The sequence below is a fragment of the Camellia sinensis genome, chromosome 2 (genome assembly GCF_055761805.1).
Source record: "Camellia sinensis isolate YWXY chromosome 2, ASM5576180v1, whole genome shotgun sequence".
NCBI classification, from domain to species: domain Eukaryota; kingdom Viridiplantae; phylum Streptophyta; class Magnoliopsida; order Ericales; family Theaceae; genus Camellia; species Camellia sinensis.
The window spans coordinates 16,598,967-16,625,667 of NC_138962.1; the positions used below are offsets into that span (position 1 = coordinate 16,598,967).

The 26,701-nt window shown below is 36.3% G+C and overlaps 2 protein-coding genes and 1 pseudogene across 3 annotated transcripts; 1 reads left to right on the top strand and 2 right to left on the bottom strand.

Annotated features, from left to right (window-relative positions):
• The first annotated feature begins 3,975 nt into the window (after positions 1-3,975).
• LOC145819882 (uncharacterized) lies at positions 3,976-19,083 on the top strand. The gene is made up of 5 exons (XM_082913833.1): positions 3,976-4,344; positions 15,441-15,692; positions 16,104-16,244; positions 16,544-17,287; positions 18,169-19,083. The coding sequence occupies exons 1-5, from the start codon at positions 4,234-4,236 to the stop codon at positions 18,481-18,483; spliced, it is 1,563 nt and encodes a 520-aa protein (XP_082769959.1). The 5' UTR covers positions 3,976-4,233; the 3' UTR covers positions 18,484-19,083.
• Positions 19,084-19,430: 347 nt separating this feature from the next.
• On the bottom strand, positions 19,431-20,944 carry LOC145819883 (UDP-glycosyltransferase 92A1-like; annotated as a pseudogene).
• A 675-nt stretch (positions 20,945-21,619) lies between these two features.
• On the bottom strand, positions 21,620-26,307 carry LOC145788661 (uncharacterized). Of its 2 annotated transcripts, none has more exons than XM_082913835.1 (14): positions 26,046-26,307; positions 25,720-25,848; positions 25,522-25,634; positions 25,192-25,317; positions 24,877-25,079; positions 24,322-24,397; positions 23,572-23,658; positions 23,386-23,466; positions 23,081-23,113; positions 22,911-22,964; positions 22,775-22,816; positions 22,374-22,452; positions 22,207-22,277; positions 21,620-22,099 (listed from the first exon to the last, which is right to left on the bottom strand). In XM_082913835.1, the coding sequence occupies exons 2-14, from the start codon at positions 25,805-25,807 to the stop codon at positions 22,007-22,009; spliced, it is 1,146 nt and encodes a 381-aa protein (XP_082769961.1). In that variant the 5' UTR covers positions 25,808-25,848; positions 26,046-26,307; the 3' UTR covers positions 21,620-22,006. The 2 variants fall into 2 exon arrangements, with proteins under 2 accessions (XP_082769961.1, XP_082769960.1); XM_082913834.1 differs by having other exon boundaries at positions 25,720-25,831; positions 26,046-26,301.
• Positions 26,308-26,701: the final 394 nt, after the last annotated feature.

Genomic DNA, 26,701 nt, shown 5'->3' on the forward strand with positions numbered 1-26,701 from the left:
CGGCAAATTCTACCTAAAAATTTATGCAATTTGCATTTGTCAATGCATGATACCACAATCATTTTGGTAGATGAATGTGGGAAAGAGTACAAAGCAAATTTTTTAATGGAAATGAATGGATTGTGCATTGGAGGGAGGCGTTTCTCCATAGATCATGGACTACGTAAAGGAGATATTTTGGTCTTCCATCTAATCAAGCCTTGCACGTTAAAGGTAATTGTTTTAAGTTTCCTTGATATTTTTATGATGCTTGTGTTTAAGAATTATCCATTTCATTTTAAAAAAAAAACTTGATATTTTTGGATTATCTTGTAACAATGCTGCCTTGTACTTGAAGCTATAGAAAGAAGAGAACAGGGATTGAAGACGTGTATGATAATGATGAAGTCAAGTTTTCTATCACGAAGCGTGGAAAAGAAGTTCTAGAAAATGTTGCAGATGAATTCCCTAGTTTTATTAAGTATATGCTTCCCTCAAATGTTACGCATGGATTTTGGCTGATTTAGATAGAATTTGATGTAATTTTGGAGTGCCAGACAATAGTTTGGACTAACTTCTCTTGCGGCAAATTCTTCCTAGAAATTTCTGCAATTTGCATTTACTAATGCATGATACAACAATCGTTTTGGTAAATAAATGCGGAAAAGAATACCAAGCAAATTTTTTAATGGAAAGCAATGGATTGAACACTGGATGGAGGTGTTTCTCCATAGATCATAGACTACGTAAAGGAGATATTTTGGTCTTCCATCTGATCAAGGATTATCTTGTAACAATGTTGCCTTATCTCTATGATATAACTGAAGCTATAGAAAGAAGAGAACAAGGATTGAAGACGTGTATGATAATGATGAAGTCAAGTTTTTTTTGTCATGAAGCGTGCAAAAACTGTTTTAGAAAATTTTACAGATGAATTCCCTAACTTTATTAAGCAAATGCTTCCCTCAAATATCACTAATGGATTTTGGCTAATAAGCCCAATTTTTTTATTATTATTTTATTTTAGCGTTTTAGATAGAATTTGATGTAATTTTGGACTGCCAGACAATAATTTGGGCTAATTCCTTTGCGTCAAATTCTTACAAATTTTTGCAATTTGCATTTGCCAATGCAAGATAACATAGAAGTGGGTTGACTTTTTGGCTTTTTGGTTTTTTTGACTATTTTAGCCTGGGGCTAAAAAACCTGGTTTGAGAAGGGCTTTTGACTTTTTTGACTTTTTTGTGAGAGAAAGAATGTAATGATTATGGGTTGGATGTGATGTTTTGTTTTATTGGGTTAAAAAGCCTATTTTATTTTTTGTGGCTAAATAAGTCAAAAAAGCCTGGCTTTTGGCTTCCCAAACGAAGCCATAGTCATTTTGGTGGATGAATGTGGGAAAGAATACAAAGCAAATTTTTTAAGGGAAATGAATGAACTGAGCGTTGGATGGAGGGGTTTCTCCATAGATCATGGACCACGAAAAGGAGATGTTTTGGTCTTCCATCTGATCAAGCCTATAATTGTTTTAACTTTTCTTGATGTTCTTATGATGCTTGTGTTCAAGAATTATCCATTTCATTTAAAAAAAACTTGATATTTGGATCACCTTGTAACAATGTTGCCTTGTCTCTATGATATACTTGAAACTATAGAAAGAAGAGAACAAGGATTGAAGACATGTATGATAATGATGAAGTTAAGTTTTCTGTCACGAAGAGTGCAGAAGACAGCTCTAGAAAATTTAGCAGATGAATTCCCTTGCTTTATTAAGTATATGCTTCCCTCAAATGTCACTCATGGATTTTGGCTGATAAACCCAAAAATTTTGTTTAGTTTTTCAGATAGAGTTTGATGTACTTTTGGAGTGCCAGAGAATAATTTGGGCTAACTTCTCTTGCAACAAATTCTTCTTAGAAATTTGTACAATTTGCATTTGCCAGTCATTTTGGTGGACGAATGTGGGAAAGAGTACAAGGCCAATTTTTTTAATGGAAAGGAATGGACCGAGTGCTGGATGGAGGCGTTTCTCCATAGATCATGGACTACATAAAGGAGATATTTTGGTCTTATCAAGCCTTGAACTATAAAGGTAATTGTTTTAATTTTTCTTGATGTTTTTATGATGTTTGTGTTCAAGAATTGTCCATTTCATTTTAAAAAACTTGATATTTGGATTATCTTATAACAATGCTGCCTTATCTCTATGATATACTTGAAAATATACAAAGAAGAGAATAAGGATTGAAGATGTGTATGACAATGATGAAGTCAAGTTTTCTGTCACGAAGCGTGTAGAAGACGTTCTAAAAAATTTTGCAAATAAATTCCCTAACTTTATTAGTATATGCTTCTCTCAAATGTCACTCATGGATTTTGGCTGATAAGCCCAAAAATTTTGTTTAGTGTTTTAGATAGAGTTTGATGTAATTTTGGAGTGCCAAACAATAATTTGGGCTAACTTCTCTTCCCGCGAATTCTTTAAGTATGCGCTTCCCTCAAATGTCACTCATGGATTGTGGTTGATAAGACTAAAAAATTTGTTTAGTGTTTTAGATAGAGTTTAACGTAATTTTAGAGTGCCAAACAATAATCTGGGCTAACTTCTCTTCTGACAAATCTTTCTAGAAATTTTTGCAATTTGCATTTGTCAATGCATGATACCACAATCATTTTGGTGGATGGATGTGGGAAAGAGTACAAAGCAAAATTTTTAATGGAAAGGAATGGATTGAGCACTGGATGGAGGTGTTTCTACATAGATCATAACTACGTAAAGGAGATATTTTGGTCTTCCATCTGATCAAGCCTTGCATGTTAATGGTAATTGTTTTAACTTTTCTTGATGTTTTTATGATACTTGTATTCAAGAATTATCCATTTAAATTTCTTAATTATGAATTGAATGAGGAGGAAGAGGCGTTCAATCTTTAAAAAGCTGCCTAGAAAGTTTATAAATGAAGATGTTGGTGAAACAACCATGACAGTTGTAATTGGCTTCCTCTAGCATTAGTTAAAATACTAGCTTGTTGGCTAAAAAGACTCATTTTTTTAAAAACAGCTTTAAGTCATTTGACATATATCTGTTTCCCACTAGAAGACAACTTAAGTCCCACAGAAATAAATAAATAAATAAAAAGAAAAAAAATATGCAAACAAACTAATTTTTTTAGTATTAGCCTTTTTGTTAGTTTATTTTTAGCTAATAAATTAGTTTTTTAGCTAACTCCAAAAAGATGCATAAGACATGTGTAAGTTCATGATTATAAATTATTTGTTTGTTTTAAGGTTGATCAGATTGTAATTAGTTGGTTTCGTTGTATGTTTCTTTTGGTACCAAACCCCAAAGAGAAGAAACGTGTCTAGTTTTTATGTTATCATCAAGTTCACAAATTTTGATTCACTCGACATAAAAAATTAAAAATTACTAGACTTTCTAATAATAATGATAGCATGATAAGGTGTGTCACTCTTTGTATAGGCAGATTATTATCCTTAACAAAGATTCGAACAATTATTTATGTTGAAGGACAAATATGATTGAGATTAGAACGTTGCTACAATTATTAAGAATAATCATTTTATTTTTGTTTTTATAAATCTAAAATAACTAGATTTGTAATTAAGTTCGCTAAATAATAATAATAATAATAAATAAAATGGTAAATTATAAACATATCTTTTAAGATTTGATTAAAATATGAATTGTCTCTTATAGTTTTGAAAATTACATTACACCCCTTAAGATTTCTAATTTCATAACAAATCATCCATTTTATTAATAAATCATTAAGTTAATTAATAATTTTTAATGATGTTAAAAATTTAATTAATAATTTAAGTAATTTTATTATTATATAAGAGAACAATTATAAATTTTATTTTTTTAATTAATTTTGTTAAATAAAAAAATTTAATAAAAAAATATTTATAATTTTTTAAATTATAATAAATAACTTATATTTTAAACAAACTGCAGTATTTATAATTTAACCTAAATAAAAAACTTTCCTTTCTAAGAGAGAGACGAAATAAAGGCAGTCGCACACACGGGGCCAGTGGCCCAAAAAGGAAGAAGTATCTGAAGAGTCGATCGAGAGAGATAGAGAGAGGTGATTTATAGCCAAAACCAGACGGCTTTGTCTTTTATACCCTCCTCTCCTCCCTTTCCTTCCTTTCTTTCTCAACAATCTCTCTCTCTCTCTCTCTCTCTCTCTCTCTCTCTCTCTCAAAAGGGTTGTATAGTCTGGAAAGATGAGAAAGAAGCCGAGAAGCAGCCTTGACTCTGCGATTGTGGATGTTTGCCAACGAGAGCTCGGCCATCTCTCTTCCAGAAACTTTGCTCTCCGCCTCGCCGCCTCCCAGGTCCTCCTTCTTTCTTTTCCATCCATTTATCCACTTTGAGCTTTCTACTCATTCATTCTGATCCGATTGCTGTCTCAATTTTACTTATATATATGTTTAATTTTTAATTTTTATTAAAAATCTTGTATATGTTGATTTCACATAATTAGAATCACTGTAGCGGCCAATGTAACATTTATTATTACTGTTGCAATGTGATGGTCTCGATGGATCTTTTTCGTGCACTGACTTTTATGTACTGATGATGGCGTGTTAAAGTCCATGCATGAGCAATAACCTAATGTAATACTAGTGGTGCTTATGATGTGGGGATGCCATGATTCGTCTTTGTTTCAAATTGAGATGCTTTAGCAGTTCAATTTGTTCTTGAATTTTTTAAATGCATATCCAATTAGCAAGCAAAGCCTATTGATAGTTGAGATTGTTGATACTGCTAATTCATTCTCACAATCAGTGGCGGAGGAGCCAAAATTTTAACTCATAAGGGGCACTACTGTAACAAAATCTTAACAAAATTCACAATCCAATTTAACTTAATTTTTATTTGATGGCAAAACTAAAAATTAGTGTGATGCAAAAGCTATATTTGAATATAAGCTCAAGTTAACCAATTAGATTATAAAGATGCACACAAAAATAGATGTAGAGAGTGATGGAGAAAGAAATAAAAGAAAGGGTGAATAAATAATATATGGGGGCTGCTATATATCATTTCTTTTTTTTCACCGTTTTGAATCATCGAATCACATGGCAATATATTATTAGTTGTTATTAATTATGTAATAATAATTTATAAAAAAACGAACTAATTATGTGTCAGGATCCAAACCTGTCCCTATAGGTTTAGTGTCATGACCAGCCAGCAATCATAGATTACCTACGGCCTCCATACAAATGAATCTCTTAATATAAAGTACGGAGCTTAGCGGAAGTTAAAATGACATAGAAACTATCCATTGAGCTGTGCGTATATGTAGAGAACTAATATAATAAGCAAAGGTTTGTTCCAAAAGTACATCCATCGCAATCATACAAAACTCATGTCTTACAAAAATACAACCCCAACTATATATACAAATATAAAAATCACTTAAACACACAAAAAGGGATTCGACTAGCATGGCACCATCCGAGCTTGGTTACTTCACTTGGAAGCTCCTCAAAAGGTTGACCTGTGGGTAGACTCGAGGCTTTCCTAATTCTGATGTTCAGCTTGCCACCCACATATATATAAATAAATAGTGAGCTAGAGCCCAATGAGTAATAACAGAATAAAGAGGTTATATGAATGAAACTCAATAATATTGTCAAACCAAATTTCATTTCATCATCAAAATCTTTCAATATCGATTTATGTGGTACATCCATTATATGACAACATTCTAGTGATAACGGACCATATGTCAATCAATCCAAAAGTCATTGTACTGTTACCCCCAAGCAAGGGCCTAGCCATGATATTGTTACCTCTAGGCAAGGGCCTAGCCATAGTACTGTTACCCCAAGGCAAGGGCCTAGCCATGGTATTGTTACCCCAGGCAAGGGCCTACATTCAGTGGATGCTACAAAACCATTTCAAAACAGAACTTCATTCATTATAAGAAAACAACATTTTCAATAGGGCATGCTATCAATTATCAAATCATTTCAATATTTCATTCAATCAATCACACATCCATTTCGATAGCAATAACATTTTCGAAAGTAAAGATAATCTGGACTTATCTTTATAAAGTTATTACTCACAGTGGTTTGTGTTGTCACTAAGCCTCGAACGTCCGCCTAACAAAACACATAACAAAACACAATTAAAACTCCATTTCATTTTAATTCAATTCTCTTTATGTATTTCTAACTGATTCTATGATTATGAGTCCAAATAGTGCCTAAGAACACTAGGAGTGGCATGAGGATGCAAATATTCACTTAAAAGAGTTAGTCAAAATTTGCTAAAAACAGGGTCTTCGCTCGAGCGTAACTTCCTTCGCTCAACGGGGGTTCAAAAACAAAGGTGGTCGCTCGAGCGCAACTTCTGTCGCTCGAGCGGTTTGCAAACTTGGCAAAAATACTGGTTGTATGAAATTCTCACTCGACGGTCGCTAGAGCGGAAGACTAAGTAAAAAAGGTCCTCGCTCGAGCTCCACTTTGGTCGCTCGAGCTATCTGCAAAATTTTATAAAACTTTTGGGAGCTCGATTTTCATGCTCGTTCCTCACTCGAGCGGACAAGCCGAATTCTGAAATTTCTAGAACTGTGTTTGAGCTTCAAGGTTGATATTCAAAGCCTCAAAACTTGTGTCTTTGGTACAAAAACTTGGAAAATCGTTATATAACATGAAAATGCTTCCAATTTGAAACCGTTTATTCAAAATCATGCTCCAATTGTCCAAATTTGAGCTTATACAAGCAAGCTAAAACCATGCATGTAATGAATTGAGTCTTCTTCATGTTAAAACATCACTAAGTGATATGAAATGCATGAATCTATGGATGATCTTCAAGCTCATGCCTCCTAAGATTCATGCATGTATGAATTTCAAGAAATCTTAACTCAAACATGAAGGATTAAGCATGGATATGCATAATTCAACTCAATTTCATCATATTCATGGTAATTCATGCTCAACCTACTCAAATTCAAGCAAATGATCCTATAATTCCTTGCTCTTAGTTTCTACATGACTCAAGTTCATGAATTTAGGATGAATCTCATACCTAATGTGTGAATTCAAGTGTTGGTCTAGCAATCCTCTTCAATTCTCCTTTTTCTCTCTCTAAAATGTTGTGTCTCTTCTTCCTTCTCTCAAAATCTCAGCCACGAGTGTATATCTATGAGTTCAAGGCCTAATTAGAGCCTTATATAGGACATAATTAAGTTAGCCTAATCAAGTGTGATTAAGGTTAATTAGCTAGGCTTAATTCTAACTAATTCAATCAGTTTTTTCTAATTATTTTGATCCAAATCAATTTTCAATTGAGGTTGCCATAAGGTTCTAAATATTCTAATTAATCTATTACGCTAGTCAATTTCAGTTTCTGAAGCCGTCTAGGCTCTCAATTTCTGTCTCTAAGTTATCAATTGAACAAATATTTCATGTAACAACAGATAGATACAAAATTAAGCACGTAATTACACAACTAAGCACACAATCATGCAATTAAACTTATTAGAATAATATAATATAATATAATAGTCCGGAGGTCGGGGTCGTCACAGTCTCTCCCCCTTAGAAAGTTTGGTCTTCCAAACTTAAGTTACCTTCAGATGAAAATAAATGCAGATATCGTTGTCGCATCTCTTCCTCTTTCTCCCAAGTGGCCTCCTTCCCATAGTGTTCTTTCCACTCGACTTTTACCATAGGGATAGTTTTGCTTCTTAATTGTTTCACTTGCTGATCAACGATTTGCACGGGCCATTCATCATATTCTCGTCTAGAGCAATCCGGTGGTGATCAATCACGTGGAACGGGTCTCTAAGATACCCACGAAGCATGGATATATGGAAGACATTATGCACTTGTTCCATTCGCGGTGGCAAAGCAATATGATAAGCTACAGGACCCAACCGTTCAAGGATCTGAAACGGTCCAATATAGCGAGGAGTCAATTTTTCCTTTTTGCCAAATCTCACCTGCCCCTTCATCGGTGTTACTTTAATAAGCACATGATCCCCTATTTCATACTCTAAGTCTCTTCTTCGTTGATCCGCATAGTTTTTCTGTGGACTTTGTGCAATTTTGAGCCTTTGCTGAATGATTTTGATCTTCTCAATCGTCTCTTGCACAAGTTCAACCCCATAAATAGCCCTATCACCAACCTCTGTCCAACAAACTGGGGATCTACATTTTCTGCCATATAGTGCCTCATATGGTGCCATACTGATGCTAGTATGGAAACTATTATTATAAGCAAACTTAGCCAATGGTAAATAAGTTTCCCAGCTGCCTTGAAAATCCAAAACACACATACGAAGCATGTCTTCTAAGGTCTGAATGGTCCTCTCAGTTTGCCCATCGGTTTATGGATGAAATGCTATACTGAATCTCAATTCTGTTCCCATTGCCTCCTGCAGACTATGCCAAAATCTAGAAACAAATTTAGGATCCCTATCCGATACAATAGACACTGGAACCCCATGCAGTCGAATAATTTCGTCAATGTAGATAGTAGCAAGTCTATATGCAGTAAAAGAAGTCTTTACGGCAAGAAAATGAGCAGATTTAGTCAGTCTATCAACTACAACCCAAATAGAATCCTTACCTCTAGGCGTTCGAGGCAGACCAACAACAAAATCCATGGTGATATGTTTCCATTTCCATTTCGGAATAGGAAAAGACTGAAGCAAACCTGCTGGTTTTTGATGCTCCGTTTTTACTTGTTGGCTTTGTAAGCATTTAGAGTTGAAGTCGGCAATCTCTCCTTTCATGTTGGGCCACCAATATACTAACTTCAAATCTTAGTACATTTTAGTATTTCCTGGGTGCATAGCAAACATTGACTTGTGGGCTTCTGCATCATTTGGAACACACAATCTCCCTTGAAATTTTAACATGGAATCTTCAATTACAAACCCTGGTTTAGGTTTGGTGTCAAGTTCATCACAAATCTTCAAGAACTCATCATTCATTTGCTTTTGTTTAATTTCCTCGATAATGGCAGGTTGGGCAGACATCGCGGTTATCAAGCTATCTTGTTCATAAGGAACCACTTCAATTTCAAGTTTTTCAAACTCCAGTAGCAGTTCTCTCTGATCTATGAGTAAACAGGCAAAATTCCCCACATTCTTTCTACTAAGTGCATCTGCTACAGTATTGGCTTTACCTAGATGATAGTGAATTTGCAAGTCATAATCTTTGATTAGTTCAAGCCATCGTCTTTGACGCATGTTCAACTCTTTCTGTGTGAAGAAGTATTTCAAGCTCTTATGATCTGTGTACACTTCACATTTGGTCCCATACAAATAGTGACGCCATATCTTTTATGCAAACACAGCTGCAACAAGTTCCAAGTCATGTATAGGGTAGTTCTTCTCGTGTGGTCTCAACTGTCGAGAGGCATATGCAATCACCTTGCCATTCTGCATTAAAACACAACCCAAGCCCTTATAAGATGCATCACGAAAGATCATAAAACCTTTGGTACTTGAGGGAATAGTGAGAATTGGAGCTGTAGTCAGTCTTGTCTTCAACTCTTGAAAGGCTGTTTCTCTCCAATCTGTCCACTCAAATGGTTCCTCTTTCCGAGTCGACTGAGTCAATGGCATAGCAATTTTTTAAAAGTCTCTAACAAATCTTCGATAATAACCTGCCAATCCCATAAAACTACGAACTTTTGATACATTAGTCGGGGTAGGCCAATTAATGATTGCTTCAATTTTATGAGGGTCCACAGATATACTATCCTTATTAATAATATGCCCCCAAAATGCAATTTCATCAAGCCAAAATTCACACTTTTTGAATTTCCCATACAACGGTTTTTCTGTAAGTGTTTGAAGAGTCATTCTCAGAATTGTTCATGCTCATGCTTACTTTTGGAATAAATCAAGATGTCATCAATGAATACAACAACAAAATCATCTCGAAAAGGTTTGAAAATTCTGGTCATTAAATCCATAAATGTTGTGGGCGCATTCATAACTCCAAAAGGCATGATTCAAAACTCATAATGTCCATACCTGGTCCGGAAGGTGGTCTTTTCAATATCTTCGGCCTTAACCTTCAGTTGATGATATCCCGACCTCAAGTTAATTTTCAAAAATATCTGTGCCCCCTGCAACTGATCAAATAGGTCGTCAATACGCGACAGGGGATATTTATTTTTCACTGTTACCTGGTTGAGCTCTCGATAATCAATGCATAGTCGAAGAGTACCGTCTTTCTTCTTCACAAAAAGTACCGGTGCGCCCTATGGTGATGTACTTGGTCTGATAAACCCTTTATCAAGCAATTCTTGCAACTGAGTTTTCAATTATTTCATTTTAATGGTAAGACATGCGGTAAGGACTTTTAGAAATTGGTTGAGTTCCCGGTATTACATCAATTGTAAATTCAATCTCTCTATCATCAAGTTGGCCGGGTAATTCATCCGGAAACACAACAGGAAAATCTCTCACCACTGGTATATTTTCTAGAGTAATGCCTATAGTTGGTTCAGTTATCGCACTAAACAAATACCCTTGACAACCCTTATTTATTAGTTTTCGGGTTTTTATGGCAGATATGAGGTATGGTGGAGAAACTACCCCTTTTCCCTCAAAATAAAATTCACCTTGTCTGGGAGGTCGGAATATTACTCGTTTCAAAGCACAATCAATAGTTGCATAGTATTTAGCTAGCCAATCCATATCCAAAACAACATCGAAATGTCTCATGTCTAAAGGTATTAAGTCAGCATACAAAACAGCATTCCCAAGAAATAATTCACATGCAACAAATACAGTTGAACATAGTATGGATCCCCCCGTAGGTGATGCAACACATAATATATAGTTCAATGTTTCCATAGGTCTATTCAAAGTTTCAGCGAAAACTATAGAAACAAACGAATGTATAGACCCTGAATCAATTAAAGTGTAAGCAGGTTTACCACAAATAGAGATTGTACCTGACACTGCGACCTCAGTATTTTGAGTATCCCCCGGAATCAATGCAAAAACTCTTTCTTGCCTTTGTTCATTCCTTGTGATAGATGGTGTTGCAGCTGGTTTTGTTGTGAGAACTGACCCAATCGAGCTTGTGGCACCTCGGTTGCCACCCTGACGTGATTGTGTACAATCCTTGGCGATGTGCCCAAACTTTCCACAGTGATAACAAGCCCCTGTTGCACGGTAGCAAACACCCCAATGTTTCCTTCCACATGTGGTACAAGTTGGCGTTGAATCACCACCTTGGCTTGAACCACTATTGCTAGAACTCCTAGATTTGAACTTCTTATTTGTTGACGTAGTCCTTTTATTAAAATTTTGTTTTCTGCCCTTCTATTCGAAGTTCTGTTTACGGTTGGCCACATTTCTCTCCGCTATCAGCGCCCTATCAAGTACATCCACGTACGTCGGCAATTTAAGCACATTGATTTTATCCAAAATTGGGTCACGCAAACCTCCCCCAAACTGTCTAGCTTTCTTATAGTCCGTATCTACCATGTGGGGTGCGAAGCGAGCTAACTCTGTAAATTAAGCTTCATACTCAGCAACTGATTTGTTTCCTTGCTGGAGTTCCATAAACTCAGATACTTTTCTGTTCCGCACACATTGTGGAAAGTATTTCTCGTAATAAATTTCCAGAAAACGAGCCCAGGTAACATCCTTATTATCATTTTGAATAAACATCCACCAACGCCTTGCATCATCTTCCAATGTGAATGCAGCTAGTTATACCTTCTAAGCTTCGGTACATGGGAACACTTCAAACAATTTCTTAATCTCTAAAACCCAAGCCTCGGCCTTCAATGGTTCAATTCTGCCATGAAACATTGGTGGCTTCATCTTTTTAAATTCTCTTGTCAAAGCAATAGTACAAGTATTCAGCTGACACCCTAGAGCTGGGGGTGGCACAGGTATTGGAGGTGGGGGTGATGGTTGTTGTTGTTGTTTGTTGCCACTGCTTTTGTTGCCTTATGGCTTCAGCCATATCTTGCATCATTCGTTCCATTCTGTCCATTCTTGAGGAGGTTGCCTCCTCTAGTTCATCACCCCTTGTCGTCACCATTTTCTATATAAAACTTGTTTTACGACAAACACAACAAATAAAGTATATCTACATATACAAATTCAAAACATGTGATTATACAATTTGTCCCACTCTAGTATTTAAATACATATGAATGCAATCTTGAAGTCTCTTCTAGACTCTCTATAGCTCAATGGACAAGTGAGTGTGATATAACTCGTGCTCTGATACTACTCTGTCAGGACCCAAACCCGCCCCTATAGGTTTAGCGTCATGACCGGCCATCAATCATAGATCACCTACAGCCTCCATACAAATGAATCTCTTAATATAAAGTACGGGGCTTAGCGGAAGTTAAAATGACATAGAAACTATACATTGGGCTGTGCGTGTATGTAGGGAACTAATATAATAAGCAAAGTTTTGTTCCAAAAGTGCATCCATCGCAATCGTACAAAATTCATGTCTTACAAAAATACAACCTTAACTATATATACAAATATAAAAATCACTTAAACACACAAAAAGGGGTTCGACTAGCATGGCTCCACTCGAGCTTGGTTACTTCACTTGGAAGCTCCTCAAAAGGTTGACCTGTGAGTAGACTCGAGGCTTTCCTAACTCTAATGTTCAGCTTGCCCACCCACATATATATAAATAAATAGTGAGCTAGAGCCCAATGAGTAATAACAGAATAAAGATGTTATATGAATGAAGCTCAATAATATTGTCAAACCAAATTTCATTTCATCATCAAAATCTTTCAATATCGATTTATGTGGTACATCCATTATATGACAATATTCCAGTGACAACGGACCATATGTCAATCAATCCAAAAGCCATGGTATTGTTACCCCCAGGTAAGGGCCTAGCCATGATATTGTTACCTCCAGGTAAGGGCCTAGCCATAGTACTGTTACCCCAAGGCAAGGGCCTAGCCATGGTATTGTTACCCCAGGCAAGGGCCTACATTCAGTGGATGCTACAAAACCATTTCAAAACAGAACTTCATTCATTATAAGAAAACAACATTTTCAATAGGAGATGCTATCAATTATCAAATCATTTCAATATTTCATTCAATCAATCACATATCCATTTCGATAACAATAACATTTTCGAAAGTAAAGATAATCTGGACTTATCTTTATAAAGTTATTACTCACAGTGGTTTGTGTTGTCACTAAGCCTCGAACGTCCGCCTAACAAAACACATAACAAAGCACAATTGAAACTCCATTTCATTTTAATTCAATTCTCTTTATGTATTTCTAACTCATTCTATGATTATATGAGTCCAAATGGTGCCTAAGAACACTAGGAGTGGCATGAGGATGCAAATATGCACTTAAAAGAGTTAGTCAAAATTTGCTGAAAACAGGGTCTCCGCTCGAGCGTAACTTCCTTCGCTCGAGTGGGGGTTCAAAAACAAAGGTGGTCACTCAAGCGCAACTTTTGTCGCTCGAGCGGTCTGCAAACTTGGCAAAAGTACTGGTTGCATGAAATTCCCACTCGACGATCACTCGAACAAAAGACTTGAGTAAAAAGGGTCCTCGCTCAAGCGCTACTTTGGTTGCTTGAGCGATTTGCAAAATTTTATAAAACTTTTGGGAGCTCGATTTTCATGCTCGTTCCTCGCTCGAGCAGACAAGCCGAATTATGAAAATTTTGAAACTGTGTTTGAGCTTCAAGGTTGATATTCAAAGCTTTAAAACTTGTGTTTTTGGTACAAAAACTTGGAAAATCGTTATATAACATGAAAATGCTTCCAATTTGAAACCATTTATTCAAAATCATGCTCCAATTATCCAAATTTGAGCTTATACAAGCAAGTTAAAACCATGCATGTAATGAATTGAGCCTTCTTCATGTTAAAACATCACTAAGTGATATGAAATGCATGAATCTATGGATGATCTTCAAGCTCATGCCTCCTAAGCTTCATGCATGTATGAATTTCAAGAAGGATTAAGCATAGACATGCATAATTCAACTCAATTTCATCATATTCATGGTAATTCATGCTCAACCTACTCAAATTCAAGCAAATGGTCCTATAATTCCTTGCTCTTAGTTTCTACATGACTCGAGTTCATGAATTTAGGATGAATCTCATACCTAATGTGTGAATTCAAGTGTTGGTCTAGCAATCCTCTTCAAATCTCCTTTTTCTCTCTCTAAAATGTTGAGTCTCTTCTTCCTTCTCTCAAAATCTCAGCCAAGAGTGTATATCTATGAGTTCAAGGCCTAATTAGAGCCTTATATAGGACATAATTAATTTAGCCTAATCAAGTGTGATTAAGGTTAATTAGCTAGGCTTAATTCTAACTAATTCAATCAGTTTATTTTAATTATTTTGATCCAAATCAATTTTCAATTGAGGTTGCCATAAGGTTCTAAATATTCTAATTAATCTATTACGCTAGTCAATTTCTATTTCTGAAGCCGTCTAGGCTCTCAATTTCTGTCTCTAAGTTATCAATTGAACAGGTATTTCATGTAACAACAGATAGATACAAAATTAAGCATGTAATTACACAACTAAGCACACAATCATGTAATTAAACTTATTAGAATTATATAATATAATAGTCCGGAGGTCGGGGTTGTCACGTTATGAGTATTCATATAAGAGGTGATAGAAAATTAGTGACATATAACATTTTTCTAATATAAAATTTATAAGAAATTTTTAACATAATTAAACATTTAAAGTGACAACGTAAACATATATATATATAGTTTTTAAAAAAGGTAAAAAAGTAGTGATTTAAAAACTTCCCAACATTAATTGAAAGGTTTAAATTGAAATAATTTTTTTTTACAAGAGGCAAAAGCATAATCTCAAAAATGTTGAGGGGGGGCACGTGAACCCCCTGGGCCTCATGTGCCTCCGCTCTACTCACAATGTTTGAAAGTCAGACACTTAGGCCTCATTTGTCAATAAGTTAAAATTGCCAAAAAGTCACTACAAGTTGTCAAAACACTCGCTCTAGAGCAATTTTTATGTTATGACACCATTTTTTTTTTCCTGCCAAAACTCTTCTTTCCCTAGATTATAGCTCATTAATTTTATTTTTTTCCTCCTAAGGTGGTGAATAGGAAAAAAATTTTAGATTGCTTGGATCGCTAAATTCACATTTATGTTGAAACAAAGGAGAATCATACCCCTGAAGACATCATTGCTCAATTGTCTATTTAGGGAGCTGGAAGGATTTTTATGTTTTGGTCCTTTCCTATTTAAATCTCTTAAAAAAAGACAATGTTCTTTGGTCTAATATTGGTTGGTTTGTAGTAATTGGTGAACATGGACTGCGTTTTTTTTTTGGGGGGGGGGAGTGGGGTTTGTATTATATATATTTTTTCAACAGTATAAGGATCTTGATGCTCTACAAGGCTTTATTATTATTATTATTTTGTTACAGGATCTTGTGCTCCGACTTGATATCTTCAGAAAGCTGGAAAAACACAGAGGTTGTGTTAACACAGTTAGCTTCAGTGCAGATGGTGACATTCTTGTGTCGGGCTCTGATGACATGAGAGTCATATTATGGGATTGGCAAACTGGGCGTGTTAAGCTCTCATTTCATTCTGGTCATAATGACAATGTTTTCCAAGCAAAGTTCATGCCTTACACAGAGAGCCAAAGCCTTGTTACCTGTGCTGCTGATGGGCAGGTAATTCATTTTCCTAAAATTGCTAATTTTTGGACAGCACCAAAAACAACTCACAGTTGGCTTCTACCTGGTAATAGAATCTACATGGAAGATTTCCAAGGTGTAAAAGCATGTAGTGATGTGAATCACCAAGTGCATAGGTTGTTCAAATATCCTAAAAATGACAAAAAAGCAGAGGGGGTTCTTCACCCTCACAAGCATACACTTGGAGATGTTATGTTTTGAAGTGGATCATAGTCATTATGAATGCATATTTGGTCACAAAACTACTGTATTGGCTCAATTATCCTTCCTGTTCAAGGAAACTTCACTTTGATTTATAGTGCTTTAAGAATTTATGATAGGGGCTGTATTTCGTGAACTAAATAAATAATAAGCATTTATTTAAAAAAATGCATTGCTTGATTATAGGTAAGACATGCTCAGATTCAACGTGGACAAGTGGAGACTACATTGCTGGGGAAACATCATGGTCGAGCTCATAAGTTAGCTGTTGAACTTGGAAGCCCTCATATTTTTTATACCTGCGGCGAGGATGGACTAGTTCAGCGGGTAAGCCAATGATGCATCTCACTAAATTTTCATTTTACTTTCTAGTCTTTGTTTTTTTTTTTGTTTCAATTAGAAAATCTAGGTACTTCTGCACAAACTTAACAAATTTTCATTGCAGAAGAACAAGTTAGATGAACTGTGTAGGTGGGATCTCATTTTATGAGTATCCTATTTAGAAATTTCTTAAAAAATGGATCATTTTTATGCCTATTGTTTTAATTGAATTTTCATTTTTTGATTTCCCTGCTTGTGCAAATTTTATACTCAAAACGGTTTAATGCTGTTGTTTATTCTGACAGTTTGATCTGAGAACTGAAGCTGCTACACAACTTTTTACTTGCCAGTCACTACCTGACCGCAGTTACATGCCATTTCTAAATGCAATTGCAATAGATCCAAGGACTCCTAATCTGTTTGCAGTTGCAGGGTCTGATGCGTACACTCGACTTTATGATATTCGCAAATATGAGCTGAATGGGTCATCTGATTTTGGTCAGCCTACAGACTACTTTTGCCCTCAACATTTGATTACTGATGAGAATGTGGGAATCACGGGCTTGGCATTTTCTGATCAGAGTGAGCTTCTTGTCTCTTACAATGACGAGCATATTTATCTTTTTACAAGAGATATGGGATTGGGGACTGATCCAGCTCCAGCCTCTCCAGTGCCAATGGGCAGTGATACGGGTGTAATACGACCGGATCATCAGTCAGCAGCATCTCCTTCAGATACGGATGCTGATGTTAAAGTTGGTCCCCAAGTCTACAAGGGCCATAGGAACCTTAAGACAGTGAAGGGCGTCAACTTCTTTGGGCCCAAATGTGAGTATGTTGTGAGTGGATCAGACTGTGGCCGGATTTTCATCTGGAAGAAGAAGGGTGGGGAGCTTATTCGTGTTATGGAAGCGGATAAGCAAGTTGTAAACTGCGTTGAGTCTCATCCTCATACTGCTGTTCTTGCTAGCAGTGGGATCGAGAATGACATAAAAATATGGACTCCGAAAGCCCCTGATAGAGCTACTCTGCCTACTAACATTGTGAAGGTATGTTTCGTTATATTAAAGCAGATATTGGAAACATTTTAATAATTTTGGGTATTGTCTCAATTTCTTGCCTGAGGTCGATGTGTATCATGTCATGGTCGTGTATGGGTGAAATTGCGGATCTAAAGTTGGAAAGGACAGTATATGTATACCATCTTGTCCAGGTGTGCTGAGAGTCTCTACAATGTGGTCTGTACTTTTTGGGGTATTGGGCTAAGCGTCTGTCTTGTGCCTGGTTCCCTTGAATTTGATCATGGCCACCAACTTGGTGGTGGTTGCTTTAATGTTCTAATTTACGATCTTCTGTCAGAAGTTTGTTTTTGCCTTTTATAAATTTTTAGGTACTTGTACTGCATGTTGAGTTGTTCTCAAATCTTAGTCCTCATAAAAATGGTCGTGTGTCTCAAGTACTATCTAGGTGACTGAAAAAACCATCTTCCTTATTATTTATTATGAGAACTAAGATTTTGGCCTACTAACTTTGAAGTTATGGGTTCAAGTTTGAGGACAGCCACTTCGTGCATTTATGCCATAGGTTAGGTATGTATCCAATCTAACCTCTCCCAAACATTCATTAATGGGTAGTAATTGGGTGTTTTATTTATTTATTAAACATGATAATGTCGATGGTACACAATCACAATTCACAAGTAAGATTTCAGTTTTCGTTATTTGTTCTTTGCGAGAAGGATTATCTCCCTGTTATTGGAGTGTTTATTTTGAATTTATGTTCGTAGACCTTGGCGACCTTCCCCTGGGTGCTATCTTGCCTAGAATTGCAGTTTTGTTTATGGGTATACATAGAGCATGATATCCTTGCTACAAGCTACTTAGGCTGCAGAGGAAGTTCTAATTTTCTGTGCTGTTTCTTTTTGATTAAGGTTATGACGCCTTTCTTTCCATTTGGTTATGTTGATGATGATGATGATGATGATGATGATGATGGCTATTACTATGATGACGACGATTGTGATGATAATGATGTTAGTGGCGATAGTGGTGGTGGTGGTGATGATGATGATGATGATTCCAATGATGATGATGATGATGATTCCAGTGATGATGATTCTAGTGATGATGATGATGATGGTGGTGGTTGTAATGATTCTTCTGATGGCCTCAATTGTGATGATTCCAATGATGAAAACAATGATGATGAAGGTTATGATGATGGTGATGATTTCAACGATGGATGATAATGATGATACTTGTGATTTTGCAGTTTCCGTTTCCAGCTGAGACCTAATTCAAGGGGCTGGATGGATGTACACACCTCAGGAAATGATTTTGCAATTGTTTTCACTTCAAAGGCAGAGGACAAGTCCAGAGCACAACAGAGAACTCTTTTCCAGGACCAGAATTGCTCGAGCTTTTCATGATATTTAGGCCTCGTTTGGCAAGAGGCTATTTTAGTCAATTAGCCTGTTCCCAAACGAGGCCTTAATGTTAGGATGATGGCAGTGATATCTCCAGTGCTAAAGACACTGTTTCCATTGATTGATGTTGCATCAACCTCTTGTTTTATAAGGTACTTAAGTAACTTGTACATAATATAGCAAAAAAGTAAAAAAAAAAAAAAAAACTCTTTGTAGTTGATTTTGGTTTTTTTTTTTTTTGTTTTTATCTTTTTCGTTCTGGTACCTGCTTATAATTTATTAAGGATTGTTTTGAGAAGTTGGTTAAAAGTTGACTTTTTGGTTTTTTTGATTTTTTTTTTTTGGAAAAAATGTATAAAAAAGTAAAGAGGTGATGTGACTCAAAATAGGTTAAAAGGCAAAAAGTGGCTTTTTACTAAATCTTTCGTTCTTTCATGGCTTTTCTCTTGTCAATTGTCTTGGTGTGTGTTTTATCTGTGGCTTCATGCTGTTGGACGTTTCTGTTGAATTTTTAATATCCAAAGAGATGTTAGACCATATTGGAACCATTTGTTGGGATGTCTCATAATTCTAGGTTGAGATGTTAATTATTTTATTTTTTGGACTGAAATACAAATATATCTAGCTTACTTTTGCTGCATGTTTTCCGAGGTGGTAAAACTTAACAGTTATTATATATATTAGAAGTGTGGGCACGTGTGTGCGTGCGTGTGTCTTGGGGGGGGGGGGGGGGCGGCGGTTTCTTAAGTTTGAGGCTTGGGATTTAAGAAATTATTTATAATCTCAACTTTTGCATACAAAAAAACCGTGACATAGCTACAAAAAAACTGTGTACTTTATATAATATAGATATAGATATGATATTGTTATTCTGTAGTTTTTCCTTCAATCATTGAGTGGGTGGACTATGCTATCGACTTCCATGGAGGGAACAGAGATTTTGGTTGTGGAGATCACCATGCTGACAAACTCATCCAAGGCCTTGATAGATGATCCCTTAAACCCTTCGCCTCCATCTGTAATCGCATCTTTCATCTTCTTTCTAATTTCACTGGCTTTTCTTCTCATCTCCTCGCCCTTTTCAGTTTCGTCCATCACAGTGTTGATCACCTGTGTAGTATGCTCATGTTTTACAACAATACACACACCTACTTCCTCTTCCAACATTTGGGAGTTAAACAGCTGCTCTCCGGCCAGTGGCCACCCAATAATTGCCCTGGCTCAAGCTCTCGATTATGGAGTTCCAACCACAGTGACTGAGGAAAGCTCCTGTGGATTTGTGAGATAGGATCTCCTGCTGTGGAAGCCATTTGTGTAACAACATCCCTTGATTCTCTGCCCTGATTCGTTCTTCAAATCCATCTGGTAACCAATCAGCATTAAACTCTTCTGTCACACTGAACTCTAGAGGTGGCCTTGCAACCCAGATGAATGGCTTGCCGCTTGCCTCTAAGCCCATTGCTAGTTGGTTCATTTGTGGAAGTGAGATTGTGTTTTGTGATCCAAACGAGCCGTAGAGAACTGAAGCTGGCGGATGGAGACCTAGCCATTGAGAGTAGCTAAAACCATTGAAAGCAATTTTCTCAGCCAGTGTTCCTCTTTGTTTGCACTTGGAATTTATTAATGGTCCAGTTGTCCATACTGGCTTTCCACCAATTTTTCTGCTGAAATATTTCACTCCATTTTGGCCTATCCTCTCCATGGTATTCAATAAGATCACGTCAGAGCATAAGCAAAAGGAGAACTGTTGCAACCAAAATGAAAAGATAATATCAGCACCATCGACAAATTTCAGGTCAACAGAGACTCGTGCTTGCTTAATCTTTCCTGCTTCAGGGAAGTCAGCCAGTGAGAATTCCTCATCATCAGTCTGCCACAGAGACGGGTTCATGGAAATGGAAAAATAAATCCCCATGCTGTAACCATTCCCAGCTATGATGAAAGATTCCAAGGTCACGAGCAACTTGAACTGTCCATCCCAAGAACATATCAGAGATGATACACACCGGTGCATGACCATCATGTTCTGTAATCTCCATGATGAGGCTCTTGAAGGGTGATTGAAGAGTTTCCGAGGCCTTAAAGAGGCCAATGAGATCAGTATATAACAATGCATCGGTGTTTTCTGAGTCGGGTGGATGATCATAGTCAGTGCCACAGAAGGAAATTTCAGCAAGGCGTATGTCCATTTCTGGAGGGAGCAAGGATTTGAGTTTTTGGATGTTTAAAGGGGTATTGACAATGGTGATGGTGTAACCCTTCCTTTGCACGAGTTGTCTTGCAAGTGCCAAGAAAGGGATGAGATGGCCTTGAGCCATGAATGGGAACATTACAATGTTTCTTTGATTCCCATCTTTAGCCATATTTGAGGGATTGTAGAAATGGGTGTTTTGGTATTGCTTTCATGTATACATGTGCTTATTTATAATGCACACAAAGGTGAAACTTAACAAGAAAGCAGGTAATAAAACATGGATGTTATCGGCCTGTATGCAGATCCCAACTGTTTGTCATTTGGCAAGGCGTCACAGTTAAATGTCCTGTGATTCTAGACCGTGGGATGTTGTATGCAGTTAGTTGGTTGAATGGATAGTGACACCTATGTAAAAACACTTGAGCATAATTCTAGATCGCAGGATGTTGTATGTAGTTGGTTGAACGGGATAGTGACACTCACGTAAAAACACTTGATCAGAAGGCTGCAGTCTAGATTTGTTCTTTTTCTGACATAATATGCAAGGAGTTTTTCTTGAAAGAGTTGTACTATTTTTTGTCATTTTATGATCCAAACTATTCCAAATCAAACAATCCAAACAGGCTTAGTTTGATTCACCTAATGCTATATCTGTTGGAAACATGCTATGTTTTGAAGTACTTATCTGTAATATGCACAAATTCAATATTGAGTGAATAACCAAACCAAGCTAACAAGATTTTAACAAGAATACAAATACTCTGATGATAATGAGATTTATATAATAAAATGCTAAATTTGTAGTGCTTCATATAACATATACACGATTGCATGATTATAGTTGCAGATGGATGTTTAGTTTTCTTGGATTAATGATTGAACCTTCAACTGCTAGGTTGAATTGAATCTATCAATATTGAACTGTCATCGAGCTTCACTTGAAAGAAGAAGTGAATCGTAAGATGTCCTGAATGGAACTGTGTAATATACAATCGTGCAAAACGACTGTCCTTGACTCTTGTTCTTTGGTTTCGTGTAGGTATTTGAGTGGGATGCCAAAATATGTGATTCAGGGTTAGATTGTTCTGAAACTAGTATAAAGGTTAAGTTATAGAGATGTTCTTCCGTTCGACAGACCATTTATCCTTGCTACTGGGCCTCCGTGCAGGCACTGTCACTGATTTTGTTACTTAAAATGGGGGGAACTGCCTTTATCATTACACTCACAATAAGGGCTATCATCTGCACAGCAATAGATGACAGTTTATAGTTTTCCGTGAGCAAAGAAAAACTTAAACACAACAGTGATACACGTAGATTGACGTGTTTCTGAAGTAAATGTTTCTTACCATTACAAGTCCAATGCACATAATACTGAAACCAGGGAAAGGAAATGGTGCTCCCTCGGAGAGGAACAAAGCTGGATGGAAAAATGACACATTAGTATGTTGTAAATTATACATTTTTCTTATTTATATATGAAGCAAAGAACATTATAAATCAATTTTCAAGGTACCTGTTAGAGGACTAAATATTAAGGGTGATATTATGTTGGCAAAAGAACTTATGCTTGAAATGCATCCGTGAGCCATTCCCTAAGATGAGTTTTAATCGGTCAAATAAACCAGGGAAAAGATACGTAAAAGACTATCATGGTAAGTAAAAAAACAAGATTTGGGAGATGAACAGATAACAATCAATGTACAAAAGTGATACCCATCTTTTTTATGGTCCAAAAACTAAGAAGAAAAAAAAGGATTCAAGATTTTCTAGGATGGAAATCGGATTAATTGGTTTAGTTTTAAATTCTTAAAGAGTCTGCATAAAGCACAACAGAGTCATGTTTGGCTACTTCAAAAGTGCTAAGGGAAATAACCCATTAATTTTAAGTCCAAAACCCCTCATAGAAAAAACTACCTGTTCATTAGGACCAACTTGCTTTGATACAATGCCTCGTAACTGCAGAAGTGAGAAATTTGTCAAGTAATAATGGAAAACAGCCTAAATTGAGCAGGCTATAGATTATTATTTAATTATGAAAGTGAGAACTCACACAAGGGGTTGTGAATACAGAAAAAATAGAGAGCACGCCAAGCACGTAAGGAACCTGCAGGTCAATGAATGTCCACGATAACAACTGATTTCTTAAAGCAACAAAACAAGAATAGAATTGCAATAAATCAAAGCATTGCAAGGGATTCAAGTGTAGTTGAAAAGGCTTACCCAAACTGACCATGCTATGCTATTCAATAGCATCTGCACAGTACCAAACAATAATGACCATCATAGTTGCACAACACAAACTGTTGGAAAAAAAATGCTTCATGTGCTTTAGTGTTTTCTGGTTTCTGTCGCAGTTTATGTTATTGTTTTTGTTTCTGGTTTTATATATTCAGATAGTGTTGCTAGTTTTTTGTTTCAATGCTGCTTCTATCAAATTCTGTTTCTGTTTTTACAAACACAGTAGCACATAAAAGACTGTTTTTCTAACATAAACATTATGTTATGGAGTGATAGGAGGTACATACACTTAAAGCTCCGACGAAGAGGCCTATGGAAAGCAACTTCTCCTCTCCTAGAAAAGGCGACAGCATAGGCATGAAAAGCAGCTGCAAGGTTCTTAAATATTCATGAATAAAGATTTGCCAGACAGTGGAAATTATGTGCAAGATAATAAAGCAAAATATAGCAGTACAAAGTCATCAAAAACGTACCTGTGATATGGTTCCTGCAATGCCACCAATTAGCATTAGTTCCGCAAACTGGTCTTTGTTGAATTGAAACCGAGCCTTGAAGAAATACTGCATTGGGGTGAAACTCTGGATTTTATCAGCAGATTTTGGCTAACAAGTGATATAGTCATATAAAGCATCATTTTTCTATGTTGATCTTGATGAGGGACTGCTCTTTTTCTTCTTCTTTTTTTAAATAACAAATTCTGTTGGGTTTTTTCCCGTTTTACGTAATTTTAACTCAACATAAGATGGTTTCATCATATACAAAAGAGAGCAACAGAGTCAATAGTAAAAAGATGCGATATGGTGACAGTAGAGGAAAGTGTAAAGAGAAGGGGCAGACCTATATTGACATGGGCTAGTGTAGTAAATAAATATATGAATCTCCTTAATTTAATTAACCAAATGGCCTTTGATAGAGTTAAGTGGAGAATAAATAGTCATGTAACCGACCCCATTTGATGGAACTTAAGGCTTGGTTTGGTTTGGTTTATGTAATTCGGTCATTGGTTCTTAAAAGACCGGTAGTTTCTTGACATGAGGCTCTTTTTTGCTCCTTGCAATTCTAGCAATCACTATATTCTCTCTTCAGTGTCCTCTAATTTTGTTATCTGTTTCAATATCTGAATTAAAGATTTGTTGCAGATTTATTCATCTTCTTCTTGTTTTAGATAGTTGTACTTTAGCATCTCATTGATAAAGGAATTGTACTCTGAACTTGAGATATACCATTGCAGAAGCTTGAAGTCCACCCTCAGCAAGACTATGGAAGAATGCAACAAATGCTGCTTGTGAAAATGTCACACTGAAGCATGAAGATAAAACCATGTCAATGCATCTTCAAAAGTAAGAAAATAATTGTTAAACCATTTTTTTTTTACTCATCAAACCACCCAAAAGTTAGGTGCGAAATTGAAAATGTGAGCCAGTATATGTATTATATATATGAGTAATGATTGAGACCCCACTCCTACAAGACCCCTACAAATCTACAAATTTGAGCCACTCATGATGTGGACCCACACATACATGGAGAGTCAGGATCACTTTGGGGGTGTGAGGGTCATCTCCAAAGGGGGTCCCAAACATTTTCCTATATATATACGCATTATCAGATGAAAAGTGTTCTACTCTGTCATCTAATGAAAGAACAATTTGAAAAATTTTAAAGAAACTTTTTTGTATACAAATGGAGGCTTGAAATCCCAAAAATTTTCTTGAGTATATAAGAATTAAAGTCTAGGTAAAAAATGAGAACTAAACCCAATATTGTGTCTTACTTACCTACTCTTAAGCAAGCATATGATATCTTTTAAAGATGGAATCTTCTTGAAGACCTGCACCTCACTAGATGATTCACCCTCAATTTGAGCAGAGTTCTCTTCAGTATTCAAGATTGGCTGCTCCAAATCATCACTGTTCCGTGGTGTATCCTGGAGGAAAATTCTCATGTACACTGCTGCTATCATTGATACAACTGCAGCAATCTGAATCCAAAAAAAAAAAAAAAATGAAAAAGAAAGTGCATTAAGATTTAGATATGAAGAGCACGACATGTTGGGATTGGGAGAGCGGAAAAAAATAAAAATAAATAAAAACCTGAAATGTATGATCAGTGGAGAGGAAGCGAGAGGTTAAGGTGCCACAGACGAAGGCAACGTAGCCCACACCCGATAAAATACCAAACGCTGATGTCCGAGGCGGCCCAGAAGAAATGTTGTCTGCCTGATAATAAAAAGCAACAAGAGGTGTGGTTCAGTTTCAGGGTTCAGACATTCCCATTTGAGCTGTGTGTTGTTTTTCAAGGAGTTTAGGCCAGAAAACTTGTCATAACGGTATTAACTGTCAAGAAACTACAAAAGGAGAGATTGAGAGAGAGAGAGAGAGAGAGAGAGTTGACATGAATGAATGAAGGAATTATATTTATACCACAAAGGCAAGAGCAAGGCACTGAATGCTGCCTTCACAAACCATAGCAGTGAGAGTCTTCAACACGTAGTATGCGTAGAAGAAGTCTGTTGTCCTTCTGTATGCCAATATCACTACAAAACACTTGCTAATAATTGAATCATACCTACATTAATGTCTACTAAATAAATTACCAATAAGGAGGTGGAGAAGACCTACCTAGTGGAATAATGGAAAGAGTCATGGGGAGTGTGAGCAAAGCTTTCCTTCCATAGATATCCGACAGATTCCCAATCAGTGGCATCATCACCAGTGTTCCTACTCCTATGAGCTGTATCAATCATGATTCTTAAAATCACAAAATTCAAACTAATATTACTTGAATTGATGATCGATCATGTTGTTCTTGATTTATGTCTAATTTCTCAGGGAGAATTATAATCTAGACTAAATTATAAACTAAACTATGTAGAATAGTACGGTGATTAAATATTAAGTATAATAGTAATACTATGTGACGTGATCATCATAAAGTGCCGACATACCGCCTGTTGGAAACCTGAGAGGAAAATGGCAAGAGAGCATTCATCTTGACCGGGGCAAAGTGCCGACATGGTGACATCAGTGATGGCCGGCATTACCAGTATTCCTGCAAAGTGTGAGAGGAACACTGTCACAAACAGATGTCTCAAACTTTTCATCTTCTCCATCTCTCCCTTTCCTCTATCTTTCTCTCAATATATTGTGTGTTTGTGTGTGTGTGTGTGTGTGTCTCTCTCTCTCTCTCTGTATGTGTGTGTGTGAGGCAAGGAAGCACTCATTAAAAGGAACGTAATATTTAATCAGAAGCTTCATTAGGAGAACTTTTGTTAAATATCTTCTTGGTTTTCATCTGCTTTCCCTTTCAATTCAACCCAAAAAAAGAAAAAAGAGAGAGAGATGGTCTAATCTAAATGAGATTCGAGGTCTCTTTCCACAGCGGTGATTTTAACCGACCATTGACGAACAAAAATATATAAAGCAAAAAAAATAAAAATAAAAATAAAAAAGAAAGGAAAAAAGAGAAAAAGAGAAAGTAATGGAAGTACAGTGAGGAGGAGGAAACGTGACTTGGAAGTAGTTGCAAAACTTAATTTAGTTAAATGGATTGAACAAAGGGCCTATTGGATCAAATCTATTAATAAATTACAGATCTAGTAGT

Coding starts and splice junctions, on each gene's coding strand:
- LOC145788661 (XM_082913834.1), bottom strand. CDS start 26,210: ATGGAGAAGATGAAAAGTTTGAGACATCTGTTTGTGACAGTGTTCCTC. Junction 25,635..25,719: donor TCTTTCCATTATTCCACTAG/GTAGGTCTTCTC, acceptor AGTGTTTTGTAG/TGATATTGGCATACAGAAGG. Junction 22,100..22,206: donor TGTGCATTGGACTTGTAATG/GTAAGAAACATT, acceptor ATTGCTGTGCAG/ATGATAGCCCTTATTGTGAG.
- LOC145819882 (XM_082913833.1), top strand. CDS start 4,234: ATGAGAAAGAAGCCGAGAAGCAGCCTTGACTCTGCGATTGTGGATGTT. Junction 15,693..16,103: donor CCTGTGCTGCTGATGGGCAG/GTAATTCATTTT, acceptor GCTTGATTATAG/GTAAGACATGCTCAGATTCA. Junction 16,245..16,543: donor AGGATGGACTAGTTCAGCGG/GTAAGCCAATGA, acceptor TTATTCTGACAG/TTTGATCTGAGAACTGAAGC.